Below are 22,885 nucleotides of genomic sequence, written 5' to 3'. Positions count from 1 at the left end.
GTAGATAGTATTTTTGCAGCTGTACAGCTGATCTCTGAGGTAAAACATATACTTGCTTTTGATAGGAGAAAGCAGGAATATCTTTATGTCATTGTAGAGGCAACTGGCATTACAACACCTAATAAATAGAAAACAAGCCACCTGACTAGGGGCCAGAGAGACAGGTAGGCAGAGAAGATGGGGGGACTTTCAAGTAGCCCAGAGGGTGAAGAAGCAAAATATGTCAAAATGTACTGGCTACATTTTGAAGGAACAGCTTCCTTCCCCTAAAGAAAACCCTGCATTTTGTTCTGACCTTAAGACAAAGGACTTCTGTCTCATATTTGGATTGCCTTTACAAAATTGGCAAAAATTTTAGGGCAGTACGTTTTCTTTAGCTTCTGCAAATCAGAACATCTTCCCAGTACCACAGAAAAGGAAGCTGAAGAAACTCTGCACCTAAAATTAATTCTCAGGCATCAGATCAAAACTTGTAAATCCCTTATTTAACAGCTTCCATCTTACTGATTTTAAAAAAAAAAAAAGTATTTTCTTCCTCACATACATTTAGGGTTAACTGGTTATACACCTGTTGATAAACAATTTTATTTGCAGTTATGTGTGTGTATATATAGGTATATAAGCAATACAAATATTAAGTATATAAAATACAAGATACATCGCTAAATAATTACATATAAATTTATAGTTAGCACTGTTCAAATCAAAGTACAAAATTATTAGATTGACTCGAAAGCTAACCAAGTTGTAAAATAGATAGCTTTTCCATAGTGTCAAGTCTTTGGCAGATTAAGAACCTTTAGCATTATATTTGTGTCCATGAAGTAATTTTTCCTTGAAGACATCTCTATTTGTTCACCTTTGGATTCAAAGGTATTTTTCATCTTTACCCACAGGCCCATTTCATTTGACTTCATCCAAACGACAGCTAGCTAGATTTTACTAGAACACAAGCTGATTGCTTCATAAATTTTTTCTTATGCCATACAGCATCACGCAGTGGGTCAAAACACAATGTATTTTTAAGCCATAAACTTTGTCCTAAACTTTACTGCAGATATAATAGGATACCTCTATTTCAACAAAAACTTTTACTTTAGATTGGAAAGTCTGCTACTCTGTTTCATCAGCATGGCTAAAAAGCATCTTACTTCTACTCTGACATCTAGCTTTATCTTTATACATCAGTAGGAATTCTGTGACTAAAATCAAAGTAACAATGAGTTTTTATAATGTACTTCACAGAAGTTGAATTTGCAGCTGGCATTCTGCTTGTGGCCACTGAAAACACCTTACCCTTCCTCATTATTCTCATAAGCAATTAAGCACAAAAGCAAAATGAAGATTTTGGAATCAGTTCTACAAGCAGGCGAATCCTGGACTCAGAAGTCATGTTCAAATTTATTTCTAATTTCAGACTAAATAGCAACAAAATGAATAACATAATCAAAGGAAAAGTATGAAAAGTATATGATTATGTGGTTCTTACTACTATCCATTTTTGTAACTTACTTGTTTCTACCTTCAGAATTGGACTTAAGACAGTCTGTGCCCCATCTGGGTTCCTTGCTGCTAGTAAAAACCTGTAGCAAAGGCCAGGAGACAACTGCACGATTTTCGTCTGTGTTGTATTCACAGGCAAGCTCAGAATGTATGGTTTCATATGATCAAAATAGTACTTAATTATGAGTGCAAAGCCTGACTTAAGCCAGATGTCGGTATCACTCCATATAAACACGGCTTCAGTTGACTTGATATCATGCACACTAAATGTGAAGTTTTCTGGTATGAGGGGTACTGAAAAAGAACATCAAAAATGAAAAAGTCATTCAAAATCATGAAAACTTTGTTCTTTTTCTGTTTGTATATTCAAAGCCAAATTGGGCTGGGGGGGGGGGGGGTGTTAAAATAAATGCAAAAAATTGGAAGAAAGACAGTTACATTCATATTCACAAATATATGGTAGCTGTATATAGCAGAAAAATCCTGTGAAGAAATAGTCTGGGCCACTGTGATCTCTCTGAAGAGCATAACAGTCTGTTTCATTTTCTGGTATCATCGACAAAGATGAGATACCAGCCTTTAGAAGATAAGGAGATCCATCTGTCCATAACAGCTGACCTTCATCCTATGTGGAAAAAATGAAGGAAAAAAATTACATATATTTTTACATTACATTAATGAATTATTGAAGCTTTTCTCATTGCAAGGGTATCTCCTAAACAACCAAAATTTACATATTTGATTTCTAAAATTAATTACATGGGAACATTTTGAATGAAAAATTTCAGTGTAAAATTATTCCCCCCTCAATTAAAATAAAGTAGTAGATACAACATTTTAATAAAAGCCATATAGGGATAATGTAGAGTGTTTGATCATTACAGTCAATCCTTTAAAAAACACTATTTATCAAATAATCACGGATGGATAATTTTCTAAAAATGTTAGTAATGGAAAAGAAACAAATTCAGTCAGCTAACAAATATTCATAAATTTGGTCTGAAAGCAAAAAGTTTAGCTTAAACAAAATACAGGGCTTGATTCACAGTCAGATGGGGAAATGCTATCTTTTCCTCACTGTCACTCATGACAGTAGCTCAGGAGTTAGGACAATCACACCTAATTCAGAGTTCCTAACCTTTGAAATACTTCCCATTTCTGCAGCAGAATAGTCCATAGACTAGACTGAGACAGTCTGACACTTTGGGAGAAAGGTGCCTGCAAAATTTGCTCACAGTATTGCAGTACAGACCTCCCTCCCTAGCGGGAGGTAGGTTTCAGTCTGCACTCCACTAGAAAACATTGTTTTCATTTCTCTGAGAAAACCAACCAACCAACCAACCAATCAACCAACCAACCATGTTGGTTTAGACTAAGCCAGTTTTATCCAATTCTTCTGTTGATTTGAAAGAAATCAAAATGCTGTGATGTCTCTCATTTCCACAAGAGTGTGAAGATTTCCAGTGGTACAAAAATTAAATATTTAATTCAGCTTGACTTTTAGAAGGACTTGTGTGTCTAGCCTAGTATTTCAAAAATACTGTGTACATCAATGCATATTTTTTCTTATAGCGGTCTTTGAAACCTTTGTAGCTGGGCTTGTAAGAAAGACCTCAGTCTTTGCCTACCTTTTTCACTTTCTAAATCTGAAGACCTCCACAGAGTGTCAGGACAGATGTAAGGACATCACCCAAGTGCTCCCATCTTTCTTACCCAGCACAGGGACCTAAATGACCAGGGTACCCAATTGTCTTTCACAGGAACGCTCACTCATGTCAGTAAAGATTTTAATGTAGTTACGTATCCAAATAGGGTTAAAGAAGGAGAAACTGAGAATTCAAATGTTACAGAAGTTAATATTGCTCGCAGTGTTACTTTTATCGGTGTCACAGTGCTCCACAGTTTTCCTAAGGCTGATGAAATCCTCCGAGTATGTTATAGACTCAACTTTATTTTAATTTCATAGAATACTTAAAGTCCCAAGGGTATTGAGAGAAAAATATTTAAAACAGAAATTTAACTCATTAATGGTTCAAACACCAGAGAAAACCATAATTGAATCTGTATTTTTTATCTCATGATTCTAAACAAGTCTCACCATTCCTAATATATGTCCCATGATCTTTGAACTCCTAAGGTTCATATTCATGTAATTACAATTTTGCAATTCTCATAGGATGAGCAAATGACAACAGTGACAGTTAGAAGGACTGAAACACACTCATACAGTACTTTAATCATACAGTACCTGAACATGCTAATTAATGACAAATATTTAAGAAAGGAGTGCTTGAAAAACACTTCATCCCTTGCCATTCTTAAAATAAGGTGTTCATCTTGTTCATTAAACTGACTAGACTCCCACAAACTTAAAAATGCATGTCATAATCTATATTAAACAATTGACTAACAATCAAATTCCAGTCTGGCAATTAACTCTTCCCTGTGTAATCAGAATTTTGAAAGGAAGAAAAAAGAAAGAAAAAAAAAAAACGCCTTAGTAGTTATCAATCTTCAATAATATTATGTTTTCATTAGATAGCTATTTTTGGCAGCCTCTTACAAATACTACCTTATTCCTAAAATACCAAGTTGGTTAAGATTAATATCACTATGCTGTAAAAATTATAGCAATTCTTAAATCTTATGTATAAAACAATATTACATGTAAAATACATATAGTACAGTTGTTTCTCTAACATGGAAGGCTAGAATGCCTCTCTAATCACAAATCTAGACAGGTTTGTGTTTCTCAAACTAAACACAACTGCAAGTTTCTTTTCTACAATGAAACACTTCTACTGAAAAGCAGGCTTTCTCTAAGCTTTCTGATACTTAGGACAAACGACGTTTTCACTAAACTTAGTTACAGGAAAACTGAGTCCCAATTTTCTGGCAGAGCTCCTCCGTCATTGTCAGAGCTTTCCCAATAATTTTATTTATCACTGTAGCTATTCCCAAATTACACACCCCGGTGAGTCATTAGGGTCATAATAACAGCAGAGCTGTCATTAAGAACCCTCCTATCACTGATAGGAGGAAATTAAACTTTTTACATGAAATACCTTGCTCCAGTCCCTTCTTCCACTGGCCTATCCAACATCCATACTGAATGGACTCTGCTAAACCAGCAGTCAGTATCTTAGACCTGCACCAAAGTTATGAAAGTCAACCCCAGACTTTGATATCCATAGAAAGTAATGGACACAAAGTATAAAATCAGATTTTAAAACTGGTAAAGCAGCACCACCTACAGGCAAAAGAAAATCCCCACGATGCACTGAAAAAAAAAAAAAAAGACAGCCTTTTTTCCCGCTATGCCATCCTAAATATTTTCAGTATTTCAAATTATGCAGAATTAACGATTCCTTTTACACCTAATAATATCTACACAAACAAATGACCATTTAAAGCGTAGCACTTATTTTAAAGAATTAGGTTCTGCACATTAAAATTCTCCTGTTTCTGTATATAGCAAAAAGACAAAACAGACTGACCTTTAGGTCATTAAGACCTGTCCATAACATGACTATTTGACTAATTGTCTGGAGATAAGATAAAATAAAACCACGTTCTTCTTCATTCCCTATGTCTACAAGATGTGCCCCTTGCGAAGACATTTCACAGATTTGTTGTGCCATCTTCCATGGCTTACTCTCCTTACTCATTCTATAGCAGCTGCTTTGGAATGCCAACCACCCCTGGGAACAGGTACCTGTAGGTGAACAAGAACAGTATTTTTAGGACTTTCTGTACTATTTATGGCAGTGCTACATTTAATTTTTATTTTTTTTAAATCCGCGTTCATTTGAAGATGATAATATTTAATTAAATCATGACTACAAAATTAAATCATGACTACTAGAGGTCTTTAATTATGAATCATCCCTCATTCAAAATCCCAAGTGTCTTAAAAATTCTGATTGATTTAATTAAAAGAATATCTAGCTTACTAAAACCTACTAAAGCAAAAAAAAAAAAAAAAAAGAGAGAGAGAGAGAGATCCATTATTTTTTATTCCATTCTATTTTTTACATTCTCCATTAGTTTCTGGTTCATTTTTCAAATTTAAAATTTTGAAGTTAACAAGTCATTTGTTTCTAATAGTTTCCTGAATTTAGGAAAACAATTATTTCCCTGAATTTGAACCTATATCAGCCTTTCTTTTGTGTTCCTAATTTTAAAGGTTTTAAGTTACATTAGCTGTGTATTGCATTAAAAGGAATGCTGTTACACAATCAAGTGTACCAGCCTCAGAATCCTACCTCTAAAGCTTTTCTTACAAAACAGCTCACTCATCAGTACAAAAACACTGCTTTGAACACTGGCAAAAAGTATTCCAAATCCTTACAAAATACAGGATTTTCCCTGCCTTTCATAGAAAGTATATAACAAATTCAATTGATATCCTCAAGTAATTACAATCCAAAATGTCCTGTGTTTGCAGTCCACTTTCATCTAAACTAGAATCCATTTGATTCTATTTTAGACTGCAAAACATATAGTTAGCTTAAAATATTTGCACATAGAAAATTGAATTCTTGCTCCTCAAAAAGAAATTAGCAAGAAATGCCCTTTCAATGTCATTATCATTTAATTTATTTCTGCTTTCTAGAAATTAAACAACTCACATCTATTAAAAAATGTGTAAGTATATATAGACAGTTTCTATTAAAAAATGTGTAAGTATATATAGACAGTTTGCAACTTACTATTAACTCTTCTAGAAAACATAGTGCTTCCTTGCATTCATTGTGACTACAACAAACAAGTATATACCTGTTTCAGCTTGAACATCCAGTGATTGAGACACATTTATAAATTCAAGATGTAATTGGTGAAATATAAACTCAAATGTATATAAAGTTGCAGGTGTCAAATCACTCCACACAAAGAATCCATTGTTTTTTTCTATAAACTGAGAAGTATCATTCAGTGAAACTGAAACTGAAAAATCTTTGGTCATTGCACTCCAATTAAAAGACACAGTAGTAGCTGTCACAAACGTTTTGATATCATTTTCTGAAATTCCACCTAGTAGACCAGCAAAAAACAAAAACGAAAACTTGCATTACCACAACACAGTAGTTAACCCAAATCTTTAATTCATTACTATTATTTTTTTCTTTTAAGATTTGTGAGAGATACACACAATAGGTAAAATAAAAAGTATAGAATTATGTCAAAACAGAAAATGTCTTAATGAGCAATTAAGAAAGTTGTGCTCTTTTTTTTACTGTGATGCTTTGTAAGTATGTCTGAAGCAATCATAAATATAAGTTAAGTGCATATATTAAGGATTGCACAAAAGCACAGTTTAATAGTAAAGTCAAGTAATAGATATTGATCAAGAGTGGTAACACTTCAACAGCATAAACATGAATTCCCTCTAGATTGCTCGATGTACTATTTCAGCACAGTCAGTGGGTGCTGCAATGTTTTCAACTTACTGCATATTTTTCCCAATGATGCAAGTTTGTATTCAGATCCTAGACTATTATTCTGAATATGGGCTTCTAATGTGCACAAAGGTAATACTATAAAACTATTTTATAGCAATTAACAAAATCAAGATTAGAAAGCCCTTTCAATCCAGTTATCAGCAAGACTTCTCGTCCTAAACAGCTCTACAGGTATAAAAGAAGTTTTTACAAGTTCAGTGGCTACACTCACAAATTATTATACTAACAAGTTTGCCCCAGTCAATCACAATGCTAAGAACTTCAAGCTACTCCATAACCCTTTTTAGGGGGACTGTCATAAAATGGAAACAAAAATATTAATTATGTAATTAATATATTTAACTTCTATAAGTAAGACAAGCAATTACAACCCTTAACTGATATGAAATTGCCAGGCTGTAATTAACTTTCCTGATGGTCGTCTTTTATATGTTTCTCCCAGAATTACTGTAGTATATCAAAGCATATAACATTTAAAAGTCTCCCAAACATTTACATCAGTCCTGTATTACAGAATTATTATGCTAACCAAACAAGTTATAGTAAAATTATTCCTTCTACTCTTCATGCTCAAAAACATGCCTCAATGTAAAGTTTCTACATAATTCAATAATCTCAGGATTTCAATCTGTTTTTCTTTAATCTTCTGTATAAGACTAATTATAATTATACCAAAATTATTTTTGTGCTACACTACTTACGTGTGTTAAATGACTTTACACCTAGGATATGTCCATTTTTTAGAGATTCTATTGTAACATCATATGTCTTATTTTCCTCCAGCAGAATTGTAGTACTGACAGGTTTTTGTTCAAGTTTAGAAATGTTTCTTACATTCTGTAATTTAAAAGAATTTCTAGATAAGGTGAAAGTAATAAAAATACAATTCATAAATGGTCTAAATGTTTGATGATAAAATGACGATAAATTATGAAGGTTTTGAAATGGACATCTGATATTGCAGCACGTCACACTTAAGGCTACATTTAAACTGCAAAATAGCCAATGCATTTATAACACAACCTTTTAGAGATTGTTCAAGCTATTAAGAAACACCTCCACATGAAAATCCTTATTTTCTTTAAGTTCCAGGACATCTTGTGCACAAAATGAGAACAATGCCCTGCCACAAAGATCTGGGGGTAGTGTTTGTGCTTCTCCTGAAGACGCTGGAGTCCTCCTTCAAACCAGAGAACTTTGAAGAATTTACATATTCTGAACTTCGAACATATGTCTATCTATCCTTATTCAACCAGGATACACAAGGGTATTTTAAGTCCCACTGGCTTCAAAAGGATTCTGTAAAAGTTCATATAAACTACATGAATAACTGAATTCAGTATAATTTCTCCAAAGTTTCTCTTTGTTTGCCATTTTATACTGATCTTAAAAAATGCTATTAATTACATACGTACAGCTTAAATACATTTGTAACTACTTCTTGCTTAGATTGATGACATTTACTTTTTGATTGAAAGCATCTGTGTGCTGATAGGTTACAATATAATAGTCTGGATCTTCTCCTTTGGGAAATTCAGTCCACTCCATCAAAGCTACTCTAGCAGGCTTTTTCATTTGGTCACAGTCTAGACTCTCTGAGCCCTGCAACAGAAACGTGCATGAGTACAACTTAACAGAACATGCAAAAAATTTCCTTTTAATTACTTAGTTGTCTGTATTAACTACTTTTACCTAAAATTTGTCAGCTAGTATTAGATTTTATATGGACCAATACTACCAGCCCTATTATGTGACACAGAAGGGCTTCATGATTTTTACAAGCTCTGCGGCTACAGGTGATATTTTTCATTCTGTCTTCAGAGGTGGCCAAACCATGTCAGCTGGGACCCAAACATGTTCTACTAGAAAGAGAGAAACCTATCATCATTTTAGGAACAAGGCTAGAGAGTTCACTTTCAATGTCCATGTTGCAATCACAGTTAACTGTCAGTCGGGAGTGGGAGGCCGCAGCCCTACTCTCACGTTCCACGGTCAAGAATGTAGTTTAGCGGCATCACTTTCACAACTGCCATACATCACAGAAAATGAAAAAGCAACATACAAGGGGTAATAAAATAATTCATCCTACACCTCCTTACCTATCCAATCTAGACATGGCAATACAAACTTCTGAATCACACCTCTAAAATTAACAGAAATTTGGGCATGTGATGCCAAACCCTACCACATAACAATTATTTAAACGCTGTAGTCCTTTCTGTCTTTTAAGTCCTTTTAAGTTCCATTTTCATTTTCTTTATGAACTAGGAAGACAAATATATGCCATCATTCAGCAATGAACTCAAAATGTAGTCAAAAAAACAAAACAAAACAAAAAAAAAACACAACACAGGAGGGAAAAAAAATCAAAGCACAGGATCTTAATGTTCAGTTCATACTTTTTAAAGTATAAAATTTATAAAGTTTATATAGGATTTAACCTCTATAATCTTTATAAGCCCCTTATAAAAGGATACATACTACTTTGTGGAAGCCCCTGATTTGACATACTAGACTAATACTGATGGCATACACAAAAGTGTTTAAAGATATTAGATGTTTCCAGGAAAAGTAATAGGCTGTTAATTGATGGTTGCATAGCTGGCTTCCATTCCTCTAAAATAATCTGGTAAAGACAATGCAATCCAAAGGGCAGGCAAATCTGCTTTTAAAGTTAATAAAAGAAATATGTAATTGCCAATAATTGACTTAAGACATTTTTAATATTTTTCCACTATTAGGATTATTGTATGCCATTTTTATTATACATGCATATTGCTAGACCTAAAACTAACAAAATCTGCAAGTGTACATTGCATTTTTGATTTTACCATATATGATGAGAGGATTAAGAATGCCCCTTTTTCTTGACAACACCTTTCTAGTACATTTTAGGTCCCTGTGCAAAGAATGCAGAAATACAAAAAAGATCTTAAGTTGATCACAAAGACCTAAGGTTCAAATCTATCTTTAGGCTAGCTGCATACTAGCTAAAGAGGTGTCTTCCTAAGCAAATATCCATCAACCTGTTCTGTAGACTATTTCTTGATAAATGACTAAAGTAAGCTTTTCAGTCTGAAAAAGAGGCACAAGGGGAAATATAACAGAGGTCTATAAAATCTTAAGTAGTCAGAAGTGAGCAAGGATTGCTTTTTAGTTGTCTCTTTCAGTACAAGAAGTGTGAAGGACCAAACGTAGCTGGTAGGGCCCAAATCCAAATCAAACAAGGCAACTTCATTGGATAACTGATCTGTATTCTTGCCAAAGTCTAAAACAAGTACCAAAAGTTTGTATGAGCTTCAGAGGAGGCTGGACTAGTTCATACAAGAGAACTACGCTAAAGCTCAGTAAATGCACTGAAATTACACCCATCTCGGGAAGTCTTTAAGCTACAAATGATGAGAAACTAACATAGTACAGGTCACTCTCATATTATGCTGCTCTTACAGTCCTTGCCAAAGACCCGCTTTTCATTGCTGCTGGAGAGTTGATACCAGGCTAACTAAAGATTTGATTTCACCCCATATCACCGTCCTTAAGAGGCTGGCATTCTCAACTGCTCCGCTTGAAACTTCCCCAGTTGCTGTGGATCACAGACTGCTGCATTATGGACTCCACTAAAAACACCTCTTCTTGAGCTCAAAACTGGCCAGCACAAATGGACGCTATCTGGATATTCCAGAAGAATATACCAGGAGGCTCAGTACTGTACAGGCATCTCACCACCCCAAATGGGCTCTCTTCCCTAAAGGAATGAGTGGTATTCATATGAGAAACTGACAGAACTTCAAAATCACCTTTGCCACAAAACACAGTAATCTAAATGTAAAATAAAGATTACATACACAAAACCTAAACATAGATAAACATGAACAAAACTACTGCAAAGTGTACTACAAAGGGAAGCAGAAAGATAGTAATGTGGTCCTTACATATGCAGTTCTTATATTAATGTTTCTTAAAGCAGTAGCCAGAGCATAACCCTGTGTGCCAGAACTATCCTGAATTTCCAGCATCGCAGTGTCCAAAAAGTTATAAAGCATCATGAGTTAGTTAAGGACTTGAAGATGCTGGGACCTGTTACTTCTTCCGGGGATCAATATTATGCCAGAAGCAGCAGACAACAGAGCAGATTAAGGCTTCCAAAAGAGCTTCCAACAAATTGGGAAGAAAGTAGACTGGAAATATTCAGCAACAATAAATGAGAGCTCCTTGTGACTGTCAGAATGACAAGAAAGCAATCCAAATCAACATCCAATTAGTTACCTTCAAAAAAGAGAATTGTTTTCTTACCTGAAATACGTATTTTAACAAAAGCAGGAGAAAAATTACTTGATCCATAAAGAAATCTTACAGTCCCAGTGTCTAATTTGTGTTCCAATCACAACAGCTTCAAAACAAAATTGTGTGTGAATATTTATGACATGAGAAAACTAACATGCATTTAAACTGCACATAGGTGTAACTGCAGCCAATGGTGTGCCCTAGATTTGTTTCTGCATTCTGGCCCTGCCTCTTCTTCCACGGCCTGATGAAAAGCCTACTGCAATCAGCAAAAGGGTTTCCTTTAACATTAGTAAATTCCGGGTGGGCCTGTTGTTTTATTTGCCAGTAAAGATCCATGAGTCAAAAATGTCTTTTTTAAAAGTTTTACTACTGATTTAAATCCATTTAAACCCATAGAAGCCCTTACACTTTCTTCAAAAGTAACTTCAAAAGAAACTATTCTCCATAGTACCTATCTTCCAGCAAATTGTCCCTCTGACAGCACCCAAATAAGCCCGTAAGTCCTAGAACCGTTTTCGATGGAAGTACCAAGCAGCCCTGCACAACCCTCTAGCAGTATGTTCCTAGAATGTTCAACAAGAATTAATATAAACATTATAAATCCATGGCAATTTCTGTTAAATGTGTTCATCAAAAGACAGGCGTACACTAATATTTCCTGGAGAATTGCATGAGCAGTTATGAAATTGCCTATGGAAAACCCCAAATGCTACTTTTCAATGCAGAAGCAGAGCTCACAGACCTGCTGCCTCCCACATAACCTACCTGTTTATTAGAGGGCTTCTTAAATTTCGGCTCAGGAACGCACAACTGAGAGAAATCCGTGAAACACCACAAAGACCTGGGCAGGAGAGGCAAATCAGCGGGATGTCACGGCTCCCCCCCGCCTCAGCCGGGGACCCCACGGGGCAGGGCAGACATCTTACCGCGCCCGCTACCTCAGGCGGGAGGGGAGCGCATCCCCCGGTGCCCCTGGGGAGGACAAGCAGCCTAGGCTGGCCCCGCCGCCGCGCCAGCTGCCTTCTTCTCCGTCCTCCCCCTCCCCCGCCCCCGTCGTGCCGGCCATTCCTGCCCTCGGCGGAGAGAGGCTGCTGTGGAGCCGAGAGGGTCCCCCGTTGCCCTCCCGCCGCCAGGTCCCCTCACACCCAGCGGGGACCCCTGCCCCGCTCCCCGCTGTGCGGCTCTGCTTCCCCGGCCTCCAGCCGGACGCTCAGCCTTTGTCATTCCTCTCGTGGTTCCGTTATCCGCTGTCCTGGAATACGGACCCTTCTTAAATTCGCCACCAGCAGGCGTTCTTCAACTCTCCTTCCATGGTACAGCAGTGTTTGGGGATTTGTAAATAAGCACCTGCAAGGGGTGATGCTTGCTCCCGGTAGTTGTGGCTTTCATTCGCTTTGAGAAGATACTTCCCAATTCGGCATTATAGAGTTTCGGAGTACATTTGTGGAAAGTATTAGTAACAAATACAATCAAAGCAACTATTACTAATTCCTGAGTTTTATCTTTTCAACTGGCTAGGCTCTAACAGACAATTTTAACTTCTAGGTGGTACATGAAAAGGGTTAAATCAGACAACTTAGGAATAAAGTTGCTCTCAGAACCCATACATTTCTCCTCAGTATAACACTGGCTTCGTACATCATCCTGACTGGGAAACGCAGATGCTGGCCCCAGAGGAGAACTAGACATCGAAACCTTGTCACTGTTGGACTCTCTGTTAAGATCCTAACTGAGCTCCATGGGGCAGAATTTCTGCTCTCCATACCAAGCTGTTGGCCTCTGTACAGAGATCCTGAGTGAAGATACCAGAGTAAGCATCTGCAAACATAAATACACAGCAGAAGGCCCAATAGTCAAGAATACCTAACAGCAGGACCACTGTTTTATTTTCAAAAAGCTACTAAGCAAGGACAGCTCAAACAAAAATCGGATGGTGGAAGCTCTTGATTAAAGCTGAAGCAGTGAATTCAGAAGCAAATTTCTCTCAGTATAGATCTCAGTGCCCCAACATTCCCTAAATTAACCTTTTTAACAGAAAACTAGCTCTCTGCTGTCCTTTGAAATTAAATTGATTTAATAAGCTGATAAAAATGTTTATAAATTATTTCCAGACAAAGTAGTCATAGAATACACAAAAATCAGTGCCACTGTGAGCTTGGACCACAAAAAATGACCAATGCCCATCATATTATTTACTGTGTATTTTTTAGGTGGTATCATGGCACAATATATTCTATTTCTTGAGATCGTATCTTAGTCTTCAGTGGGCTGCTCTTCATTTTTCCTAAAATCTGTGTGCAACTGAAATTTGAATCGTGAAATAAGGAATACAATTTTGATTGGAGGTTTTTTTTCTTCTGGTAAACAAGGCAGGCTGAATCTCACCAGAAATAAATAAATAAATAAATAAAATAAAAATAACATTTTTTATGTAACCCATGTTCCAAGAAGGTCACAGTAATTCAGAAGTGGCTGCAAAGAAACCCCTTATCTCAAAACATTGAGTCAGTCTGAGACACACACGTAGAGAGAGCACGCATGGACATAACACTTGAATGTTACTTCAGCTATGAATGCCACAAGGAAGCTGCTGCACACTCAGCTGTTTTACAAAGCAGACATACTGAGCTATTTTCCAGAGCACTTTTGTAATCACCAAGCACACGAGGAGGCTTTATTAATGTGGTGATTTTCAGACAACGGTAGGAATCCTCTCTTTTTTTTAAAACTTACTAAATCAAGTGTGTGGCACATTCCACCTTAATCAAATGAACACTCCCCAAAATACAAACATTTTCCTTTTATTCAGCATTTTTAGTGATTAAGTTTTACCATCATTAACTATTGGTTTTCCCCAGAACACAATATCAGTACAGATCAGGCGCTTTCTATTTTCCTCCTGTTTTTCATATAAAAACTACTTGAGAACTTCCATGATTATATGTTCCAGTTCATTTACGTTTTGTCCCACAAACATCTGTGGGATTTTGCCATAGGACATACACCTGTACATGATTACATTGGCAGCATAACCTCAAACTAATTTCTGGAAAAGGATTTGATGGGACAGAGCTTGAAATATTCAGTTCAAGTCAGTGTTTCCCACTGCCACAGAGTTCCTGATTGGTACCTACACATTTATTTGGCACCATTTTTTTACACAAAGACTAACCTCTAGATCTGGACATTGGCCTTGTCTTTTAAATTCTTATAAAAAGAAGGGTGGAAAAGAGAGAGAGAGAGATGGAAAAAGCTGCACGGAACCGATGCACAGTAAAAAAATATCCAGCAGTATAGAAGGTCAAGAGAAAAAAAGTGGATTTGTGTCAGACAGAACTAAGTGCAAAAGGAAGGGGAGGAGATTCTCACTTGGAGCAGCATTTTGTGACTGCTTAAGCATTTGTTTTTCTGGAGTGGTTTCTTGTAAATGCCTCCATCTTTTATTGAATTATTTTGTTTGTAACTCTATTTAAACAACGTATTTCAGGCATGATCCTGCTCTCAAAAGAAACTATCTATAAAGACCTCAGTGCTTTTTAACTACTGGTACACAGATGAATTTAGAAAGATGTCTGTCTGCAATGTGGAAAAGTAATAACTCATGCAAATGTATTAACTTTTACTTTCATTTTTAGTATACAGATATCTATATTCTAGGTCTTTTATTAATGAAAACAATAAGTGACTTAAACCCAACATTAGAAGTTATGCTTTTAATTCTAGTTGTTTAGTTGGGCAAAAAATGGTCTTAATGAATGAGCTGATAAATAGACAATGGTATTATAAGATCCAGGCATTACAAATAATGTGTCTAAAGTCTTACTGTTTAGTAGAAGCATATTCACTTACAATATGACTCTAAGTGCCGAGAATATTTATCTAAATACCTAAAAAACTGCATAGTTTAATGGTAAACACTTTACATGGTGTAATTCCATTTGCAATCACAAGTATTACAGAACTGCAAAAACCTAGGGAAGAAGGAAGGTTTCAAGCAGCTATAGAGGGGAGCAATGACATGGCACGCCAGGACAGCAGAGTAAGGCACGTGGTAGGTCACACACACAGCTTCTCTCTCTGTTCCTTGCATCTTCTGGTGGAAGTGTGGGAGTCAGAGAAAGGCATGCATTCCCAGCCTTTCTCTTAGGGGAGTAGATATTGTTCAAATCTTAGTTTCAGAAGGGGTAGAAGGGAGGGAACTCTGTGGATATTAAAGCTCTTTTAGTCAATAATAAACAAACTAATTAATTTTGGTATTTCACAAGCTTAGGTTTGAGTTGGATCAGCTGTCAAAACCAGTTCACAAGATACTTGCACAAACCAGGTTATGTGTAATTCCTGGGTGGGGAAGATCGAAGCAGGAATGCAGAGTTGGAGATGGGGAAACCTAAACAACCATGGAACTGTATCTACACTTTTATTTAAGTTACAGACTGAGAAGATATTTGGAGCAGAACAGTCCTACCACACTGCAGGCTCATGCAAACCTGATACCTGTTCTGAAGGCTGCAATGGTTAGTTCATGTATGTATAATATACCACATTATGCGAATTTCATCATGGAGATAGTGTGGGTGGAGCTCTGTCTAGAAAATGATTCATGAGTTTTAATAGACATTCATCCTCTGTCCAGGCCAAAGAAGTCTGAATTTGAAGTTTAGCTGTAAAATGAATGTTAGACTCTGTTCAGCTTCACCAAAGACATAAAGATTTTTTTGTATGCTTCAGGAAGAATCCTGGCCCAGTTACTACTGATTGTAGCACTTAAAAAAAAAAAAAAAAAAAAAAAAGAGAGGCTAAATGAGAAAAATCTTTTAATAGCATTTTTCCTATCACATGATATCATGGATTTAATTTTAAGTTTACTTGTTTTTAATTCCAGGTTAATCTAAGGTTCTGCATTATCATCAGTGACAAAGGTAAATTACATCAACACTGACTTGTTAACATACATATGATTCTGCAAAATAATGTTTATTAATTTCTATTTAATTACAAATACAGTTCTAAATCTTACAAAAGCACATTGTTTACAAAAAGCAGAGCTGTTCATTCAAAATACAGCAAGCGTTCAGTCACTATGTGTAATAGTGCTATCTTGCAGAAGCTTTCTTAAGTCATTTTTTAAATGCTAATGTCATTAAGAAGTTTGGGGCCAAAATCTCTTGAAGTAAATGTAGAATTCCTGTCTCCATATAAATAAATCAAGAGATCCTAGAGATGTATTTTTCTTTGAATAGTTGTCCTTTTATTTTGCAGTACAAGTACCTCAAACTTTATAACTATGACAGTTATTTAATTTCCATTTCTGGCCTGTGTGGAAACTTTCTGTACACAAATTCCAACAATAAAGTCAAAGAACGTTTTGGTTCTGGGCCCTTGTATATAACATCTTGAAATATCTGCCATGCAAGTCATAAAAAAGTGCAAATAAAGCATATACTTTCTCAAAAAAAGCACTTTGTCTTGATTGCTAGGTGATAACTATTTCTTTTTAATAGTTAAATATTTTAAATAATACAATGGATTTTTCTTTCATTCTTAAACCAAGTCGCTATTTTTAAGGAGATTGCTGTGTAGAGGAGAGTCTTCTTAGTAAAGACAAATTTCAGTGTATATACTATTTTTCTTTATAAGCAATCAAATTGTACACAGCAAAAGTTTCAAGATTTTTCACAAAAACTATCAAAATAGCTTTAGATTTTTTTTTAATTTTGTATTGTTTATTTTTCTTTGTATCAAACAATGTAATAATCTAACATTTTGTAATTAAATGATGACAGTCTGCAATAAAAACTGTCCGCCAAAGAGTTGTCAGAGTTTTAAACAAACATTTTAATTCTGAAATAATTTATGTGTTCAGGATTATACTGACCCACTGGGGTCAGTGGCAAAACTCTCACTGTCATCATTTAAGCCTAGTTTCATTTGGTAACTTTATAAAGCAAAATAGTCTCCTAAAAACAAGCCAAAAATTGTATCCTCAGTTTTTAAGATAAGATTACATAGTATGCTTAATACAAGGGAGAGAACATATTCAGCTTAAGGTGCTGAATCATGGAGATTTGCAACCTGATTGAACACTCATAGCTCACCTAGGCCCTTCAAAACATATTTTACATGGATTTTTTTTCCTGTATTGAAAAATTGTGAAACCTAGATTCAGTCAATAGTCGAAATCTCTGTATATAAAAAAAAGAAAGTATATATATTTTATTAAAATATACTGAACACAAAATTTCAAATTGTCAAAGGAAGAAACTCATTTTGAATGGTTTAAATGTCCAGTCCCCCCTTTTTTTTTATAAATATATGCATACATAGAATCTTATTCTACCACTAGTAGACAGCCAATTTCTTACTTGTGAAAACTGAAAAGTGGATATAAAATAGAATCCTTCACATCAGAAACAGCTTTTAGATATTTGTAAAAAAGGGACAAATGCCTGAACTCTTCAGCCTTTGCCTAGTCATGCTTCTTGCTTATAATATATACCAAAATTAAATAAACGTCAAAGGTTTAAGGACATTCTTCTTCTTCTTCTTCTATATGCTCAGGAGATACATGTACTTACAGACCACAGTCATGGTGTTTCTCAATGACTTCCAGTTTAAGCAGAGTACAGTCAGTGACTACTGCTTAACGGACAAAAGATAGACCTTTCAGCGAGATAAAAAATGTTTCAGTTGAACTGACTATTTTTTTTAATAAATTCAGTCATTCTCAAAACCACCATATGCTTCTTTTCCATTTAAACATTAATTCCAATGATGATCCTCAACTGAAATTTTCTAACCAAATGAAAAGAATCACTCACAAATTCCAAGTTTTGACAGGTAGCCATAATCCCAAATCTTAAAATACTGGAAACATAGACATCAACAACTAATTGGAGAGCCATTTAAAAGTAAATGATGGGTTAATTACACCTTGATAAAAAGGATTTATATATTTCTTTCTATACATGCCAATATTTAAAAAGGAAATTTGATCAACAACATAATATCTACTAAATTTGAAAAGTTACATTATAAAACATAATTGGTGTCTTTTTTTTTTTTTTTTTTTCTTTTTTCCCTGCAGAGTAGTATATCCATCCAAGGTGAAAAAATAGTCTGGTGAAATGAAACACATTTCAGTTCTTGAGAAGAAATCATATCCATGCAATGCTCAGTTCCATTGGCATGAGCATTCTATAGGCTCTTGAATGACATACATAATTTCAGTGCCATTTCCTGAGCAGTGTAGTGGCACAGTCAGATTACGTGTTCCATTTTCTCGACAACATTTACAGAATCTTAAATGGCTATCAATATTGACATTGAAAATTGTTGCAGACGGGCATTTTCCATCACAAGAAGCCACATTTATCTATGAGTAAATAGAGAACTGTAGTTAGACATCTCAGGTTTTGTTTTCCAGATTTCAAACTTCTTTCTGATTAAAATCCATTTTTATACTTGAAAAGAACTCTGGTTTTAAAAGTTATCTTCTAAAATTCATTCATTCCAAACGGAGATACATTTTTTAAATAAAGCATTTTGGTTGTATTCTGTCTTAACCTTGAGCAAAACTTTGTGCTGTGGATACCAAAATCGTATCCTTAGTTTACAAATGAATAATTTCAAAACAGCATATCCAAATTCATATCCTTTTCATGTTCACTGCTGAAAAGTTACATTCTACTAAGCAAAACAAAGGATAGTCTATCGTTCCTTTTGAACGTTCAAGAGGAAAAGTATATCAGTGCTAAAGCTTTTCCTTTCTCACTCATACTGCTCACAACTAAGAGCCTGACAACATTAGCTGTGTCATCACTGTAACAACTATATTAGCAAAGTAGATTTAGTGTCAAACAGCAAGGGGAGAGACAGGCTATAAAATTATTTATTTGTGCTCTAGACTTCATCAGAGCTAGTCTTTCTCTCACTATTATATTACATGAAATCTTCATAGGTAATATTGTAACAGAAAAGAAATTAGTAGTTTTTAATTAAAACTTCAGCCGACATTGATATACTACGAAATCAGAATTGGCCGTATTAGACCTAGTTTGTTGTTGTTGTTGTTGTTTGTGTTTTTTTGTTTGGTTGGTTTTTTTTCATGGTAGTGTTTCAATCTGATTTCTTATTCAAGTGAAGCCTGTGAAAGGTACTGTGATCCACACCCTCCAAGCGGTGTCTGAACAAGTGAGACATATCCAGACAAATTAGATCAAAAGGTTAATCTTAAGGCTTTCATGAAATTTGACAGGGAAAAAAAAGTATATTAAGATCTTGTCCTAATCATTAATAATCTCATTTACAATTAAATGTAATCATGCTCAGCCATATCAGAAGTTTGACAGCATTAATCTGGTCAAAGAACACAGATGTAGCTCCAAACCAGCCACAGCCACAGCAGATACTGCCATTTGATAGGCCAAAGACTTACAATGAAATAAGGTCTCAGGTATTTTTGTGGTAGGAGAACTGGAAGGGGATGGAAGTAGAACTGAGGGAGTGAGTAGAGATTTTGTGGACATTAAAATGTGGACATTCTTCTGGTGAAGGATGAAGGAATCTGAAGGAATCTGAGCTAGCAGTAATAAATTAAATGGGAAAGAAGATGCTGGGGAAAGGGGCTTGTAAGATGGATGGAGGTGAGATCGGGCTTCTTTGTAGATGTTTTTTAGAAGGTGCATAGATGTGGAAGGAAAGATAAAGAATGTATGGTAGGAAGTCAGAAGAAGCAAGGCTTAATTCGTCGTGTCATTCATGGAATGACTCAGTGAACATTCTCATTGCTCTTCCCTGAACCCTCTCTAGTTCTGCAGCAATGTAGGGAGACCACAATTGCACAGAGGATAGTATTGCACCATTGGCTCATAAGAGACGCTAGAATGAGTTTGTTGCCATTCCCTGTCCTATTTGCTAAATGTCCTATTCGCTACTTTAAAAACCTATGAGTTTTGACTACATTTTTCTTCTTAATATTATTTGCTTTAGTCAACACCATGTATTTGTTTTGTTATATTGGTGTCCCTGGCTTGCTAAAGTAACTGTGAAGGTCTCTACAATATTCTCTGCTCTTAACTATGGCAAAAAATTTTAATTTAATCTACAGACGTATACTTCCTAATTACCTACCTTTCTTCTAAAACTAAATAAATACACCACACATGCTTATTCCTCCAGTTAAACCTCAGGTATATCACTGTTGTTCTTCTGTCAGGCTGGAAATTAACCTGCCCATCTTTCAAATTGTGATGCTGTTTGACATCTTCCCTTATGACTGGTTCTTCAGCAGAATCTTATCAGAACCATTTCAGAAGGCTCAAGATATTGTGTCAATTACTTCTCTTTTAAGTGCTACATGAGAAGCCCATTTGCTCCTCAGACATGTCCTGGGTTTTATAGATGGAGCTACATCAAAGCTGAGAAATGAGATATATGAAGCAGACTCATAAATAAATGGGAGCATGAATTTATGATATGGAGACATGCTATGGGGAGGAGAGGACACACAGAGTAAAGGTCTTAAAGGAGAAATATAGCAGTGTTTCCATCACATCCTAAGTGGAAGCATTTCTACTCCTCTTGAAGAGTGGGATGTTATTTCATGGTGAAGAGTTCAGTGCCTTTGTTAGTTATAAGCAATTATGGTGTGTACTTTTCATTTGAAGCCAGATGTTTTTCCAGGTAGGAGGACTCAGTCTTTCAGTGACAGGAACAGCTAACTTTAATCCATTTACGAGTAGAATAACATTCCTGGGGTCAAAGGTCTGCTTTTGAGAAGATAGCAGCATTTTTTGTTGCTTGTTGATAGGCATAACTTATTTCTAAATACTTGGTCTGGTACGCCATAGGCCCAGCATAAAACACAAGTTTTTTTTATGCTTACCGGGCTTTGACTTATACAGTCATTTTTTCTTATAGTTGTCCTGATTGTCATTTTCTGGCAAATCCTTTCTTCCTTTTTGCCTGATAAAATACAAAAAGAAGGCATAGTGAATCAATATACTTTTTGTACTATGTTTTTGTTAATAAAAAGTTAAATTATTAAAATAAATTCAATGATTACACATTAGTTTCATTAATGTACACGCTGAAACTATTACCTTCATAATTATTATTATTTTTTTAGAAAAAAACTAATATAGTAATAAATACTTTCAGGAATTATTGATTTTTTAGCTGGCACATATGAGGCATCAACCTGTGCATTAATCTATACAGATTTTATAAATACAAAAATATTAATATGGTTTTAAATTGTCCATATGGCAAGATAAGTATAATACTAGTAACTAAGAGAAAGATCAAGTAATTTTGAATAGTGATAGAATTAATTCTCTTTTTAATGGGAATATTAAAAGTATGATTTTGTTTCTGCATTTTAGAAGATATTCGGAACTTGATATTTGAAAAGATAAAGCTGTGAATGTGGTTACAACTTTGATGCTACTATGGCTGCTTAGAATTTAAATAGAATGATATCCAATATTTTTCTTACAAAGAGATCCTTGAATGAAGCTTTGAAAGAGAAAGATGCATATATTTCCTAAATAATGGTGCAGTTTTACCATCCAGAACTGAACCATGTAGCATCTAGTCAGCATATAGATCCAGGATTATGAAAATACTGCATTTTATCAGTATGGTCTAGGAGATATTGATAGGAGAGCTTTTCTTTTGTTTGAAAAATAAAGCTGTACAGTGCAAAGCCATTTTTAAACATAACAAAAATTGTAATATAATACTGAAATAATTAAACATAAAATCTTCCATGCTGCACTCCATACCAGACTGTTTGCTATTACTGTTTGTGTAACAGAAATTATTTAGATCTCCAGTTCCAGTAAGCATCAAAATAATCTATTTGTTTTCCTACGTGGACATTCTAGGCATGTAGTTTATAAAATAATAACCACTATTCAGCAGTCTCTTCACCTTTAGCACATGCCTGCATGGTCAGGTGTACACAAAAAGCACAAGTTTTCTTCTGAGCACTTTTATAGGATTAATGAGCTCTGAGTAACCAAGATATTCTGCAATCATAGCTTCAGTGGGTATCTGAAAATTAGTCTGCCTCCATAATACATCTAGCTTTTAATCTAAGCATTGTGGGATCAAACAGGATTCTCTTGTGGAGTTAGGAGATGACTGTAGGACCAAAACTGTTAGCCTGCAGCATCTTGCTTTTCCTTCCTCAGCAACACTAGACAAAAAGTATTCCTATGATTTTTCCAACAGAAAGCTTTTGCCATCGTGAATGTGCATAGACGACACAATCCTTATATTTCTACAACTCATACAGATATATGACATTTCAGCATATAAGGTGCTTATGTCTAATGAAAATTTCTCTGCTGCTATACTTTTCTCTCGTCCACTTTCAACTGTCAAAAAGGTCTTCATTCAGTATTAGGTGTACTTGTTTCACTTGTTCCTTATTTGAGTAAGGAATCTTACTAAAATTTCTGTGACTTATTATTAAAAGCAAAGAGTTATGACCATAATGCGACAGTTCTGTAACCTCCCACGATTACTGCTGTAAAGAGTATTTATTAATGTGTGATTGTACTTTGAGGATTGTATGTTTTTTCCCCCAACATTTCCATAACTTTGCAAAACATGCTATTCGTGACAAA

At 35.2% G+C, this 22,885-nt stretch overlaps 2 protein-coding genes across 15 annotated transcripts in view; both read right to left on the bottom strand.

Moving 5' to 3' along the window:
- Positions 1 to 12,930, bottom strand: part of PTPRQ (protein tyrosine phosphatase receptor type Q) — a 138,235-nt gene extending 125,305 nt beyond the window's left edge. For 2 of the 6 annotated variants that reach the window (XM_080584381.1, XM_080584382.1), the window contains exons 1-7: positions 11,259 to 11,959; positions 8,430 to 8,567; positions 7,667 to 7,802; positions 6,283 to 6,537; positions 5,001 to 5,218; positions 1,942 to 2,128; positions 1,513 to 1,797 (exon numbers count right to left, since the gene is read on the bottom strand). In XM_080584381.1, the coding sequence (XP_080440507.1) occupies positions 1,513 to 1,797; positions 1,942 to 2,128; positions 5,001 to 5,218; positions 6,283 to 6,537; positions 7,667 to 7,802; positions 8,430 to 8,567; positions 11,259 to 11,306 (1,267 nt within the window). In that variant the 5' untranslated portion in view covers positions 11,307 to 11,959. Of the gene's footprint in view, positions 1 to 1,512; positions 1,798 to 1,941; positions 2,129 to 5,000; positions 5,219 to 6,282; positions 6,538 to 7,666; positions 7,803 to 8,380; positions 8,392 to 8,429; positions 8,568 to 11,258; positions 11,960 to 12,017 lie in introns of those variants that run through there. The other 4 variants (XM_080584380.1, XM_080584384.1, XM_080584383.1 and 1 more) reach the window with 4 other exon arrangements.
- A 3,800-nt stretch (positions 12,931 to 16,730) lies between these two features.
- Positions 16,731 to 22,885, bottom strand: part of OTOGL (otogelin like) — a 98,068-nt gene continuing 91,913 nt past the window's right edge. For 7 of the 9 annotated variants that reach the window (XM_080552361.1, XM_080552365.1, XM_080552364.1 and 4 more), the window contains 2 exons: positions 21,136 to 21,215; positions 16,731 to 18,624 (listed from right to left, as the gene is read on the bottom strand). In XM_080552361.1, coding sequence (XP_080408487.1) covers positions 18,424 to 18,624; positions 21,136 to 21,215 — 281 coding nt within the window. In that variant the 3' untranslated portion in view covers positions 16,731 to 18,423. Of the gene's footprint in view, positions 18,625 to 21,135; positions 21,216 to 22,885 lie in introns of those variants that run through there. The other 2 variants (XR_013938306.1, XR_013938307.1) reach the window with 1 other exon arrangement.

Source organism: Anser brachyrhynchus (genome assembly GCF_964034855.1).
Source record: "Anser brachyrhynchus genome assembly, chromosome: 1".
Taxonomy (NCBI): Eukaryota; Metazoa; Chordata; class Aves; order Anseriformes; family Anatidae; genus Anser; species Anser brachyrhynchus.
Note: the sequence above shows the minus strand (reverse complement) of the source record. Positions and strands in the feature narration are given on the sequence as shown.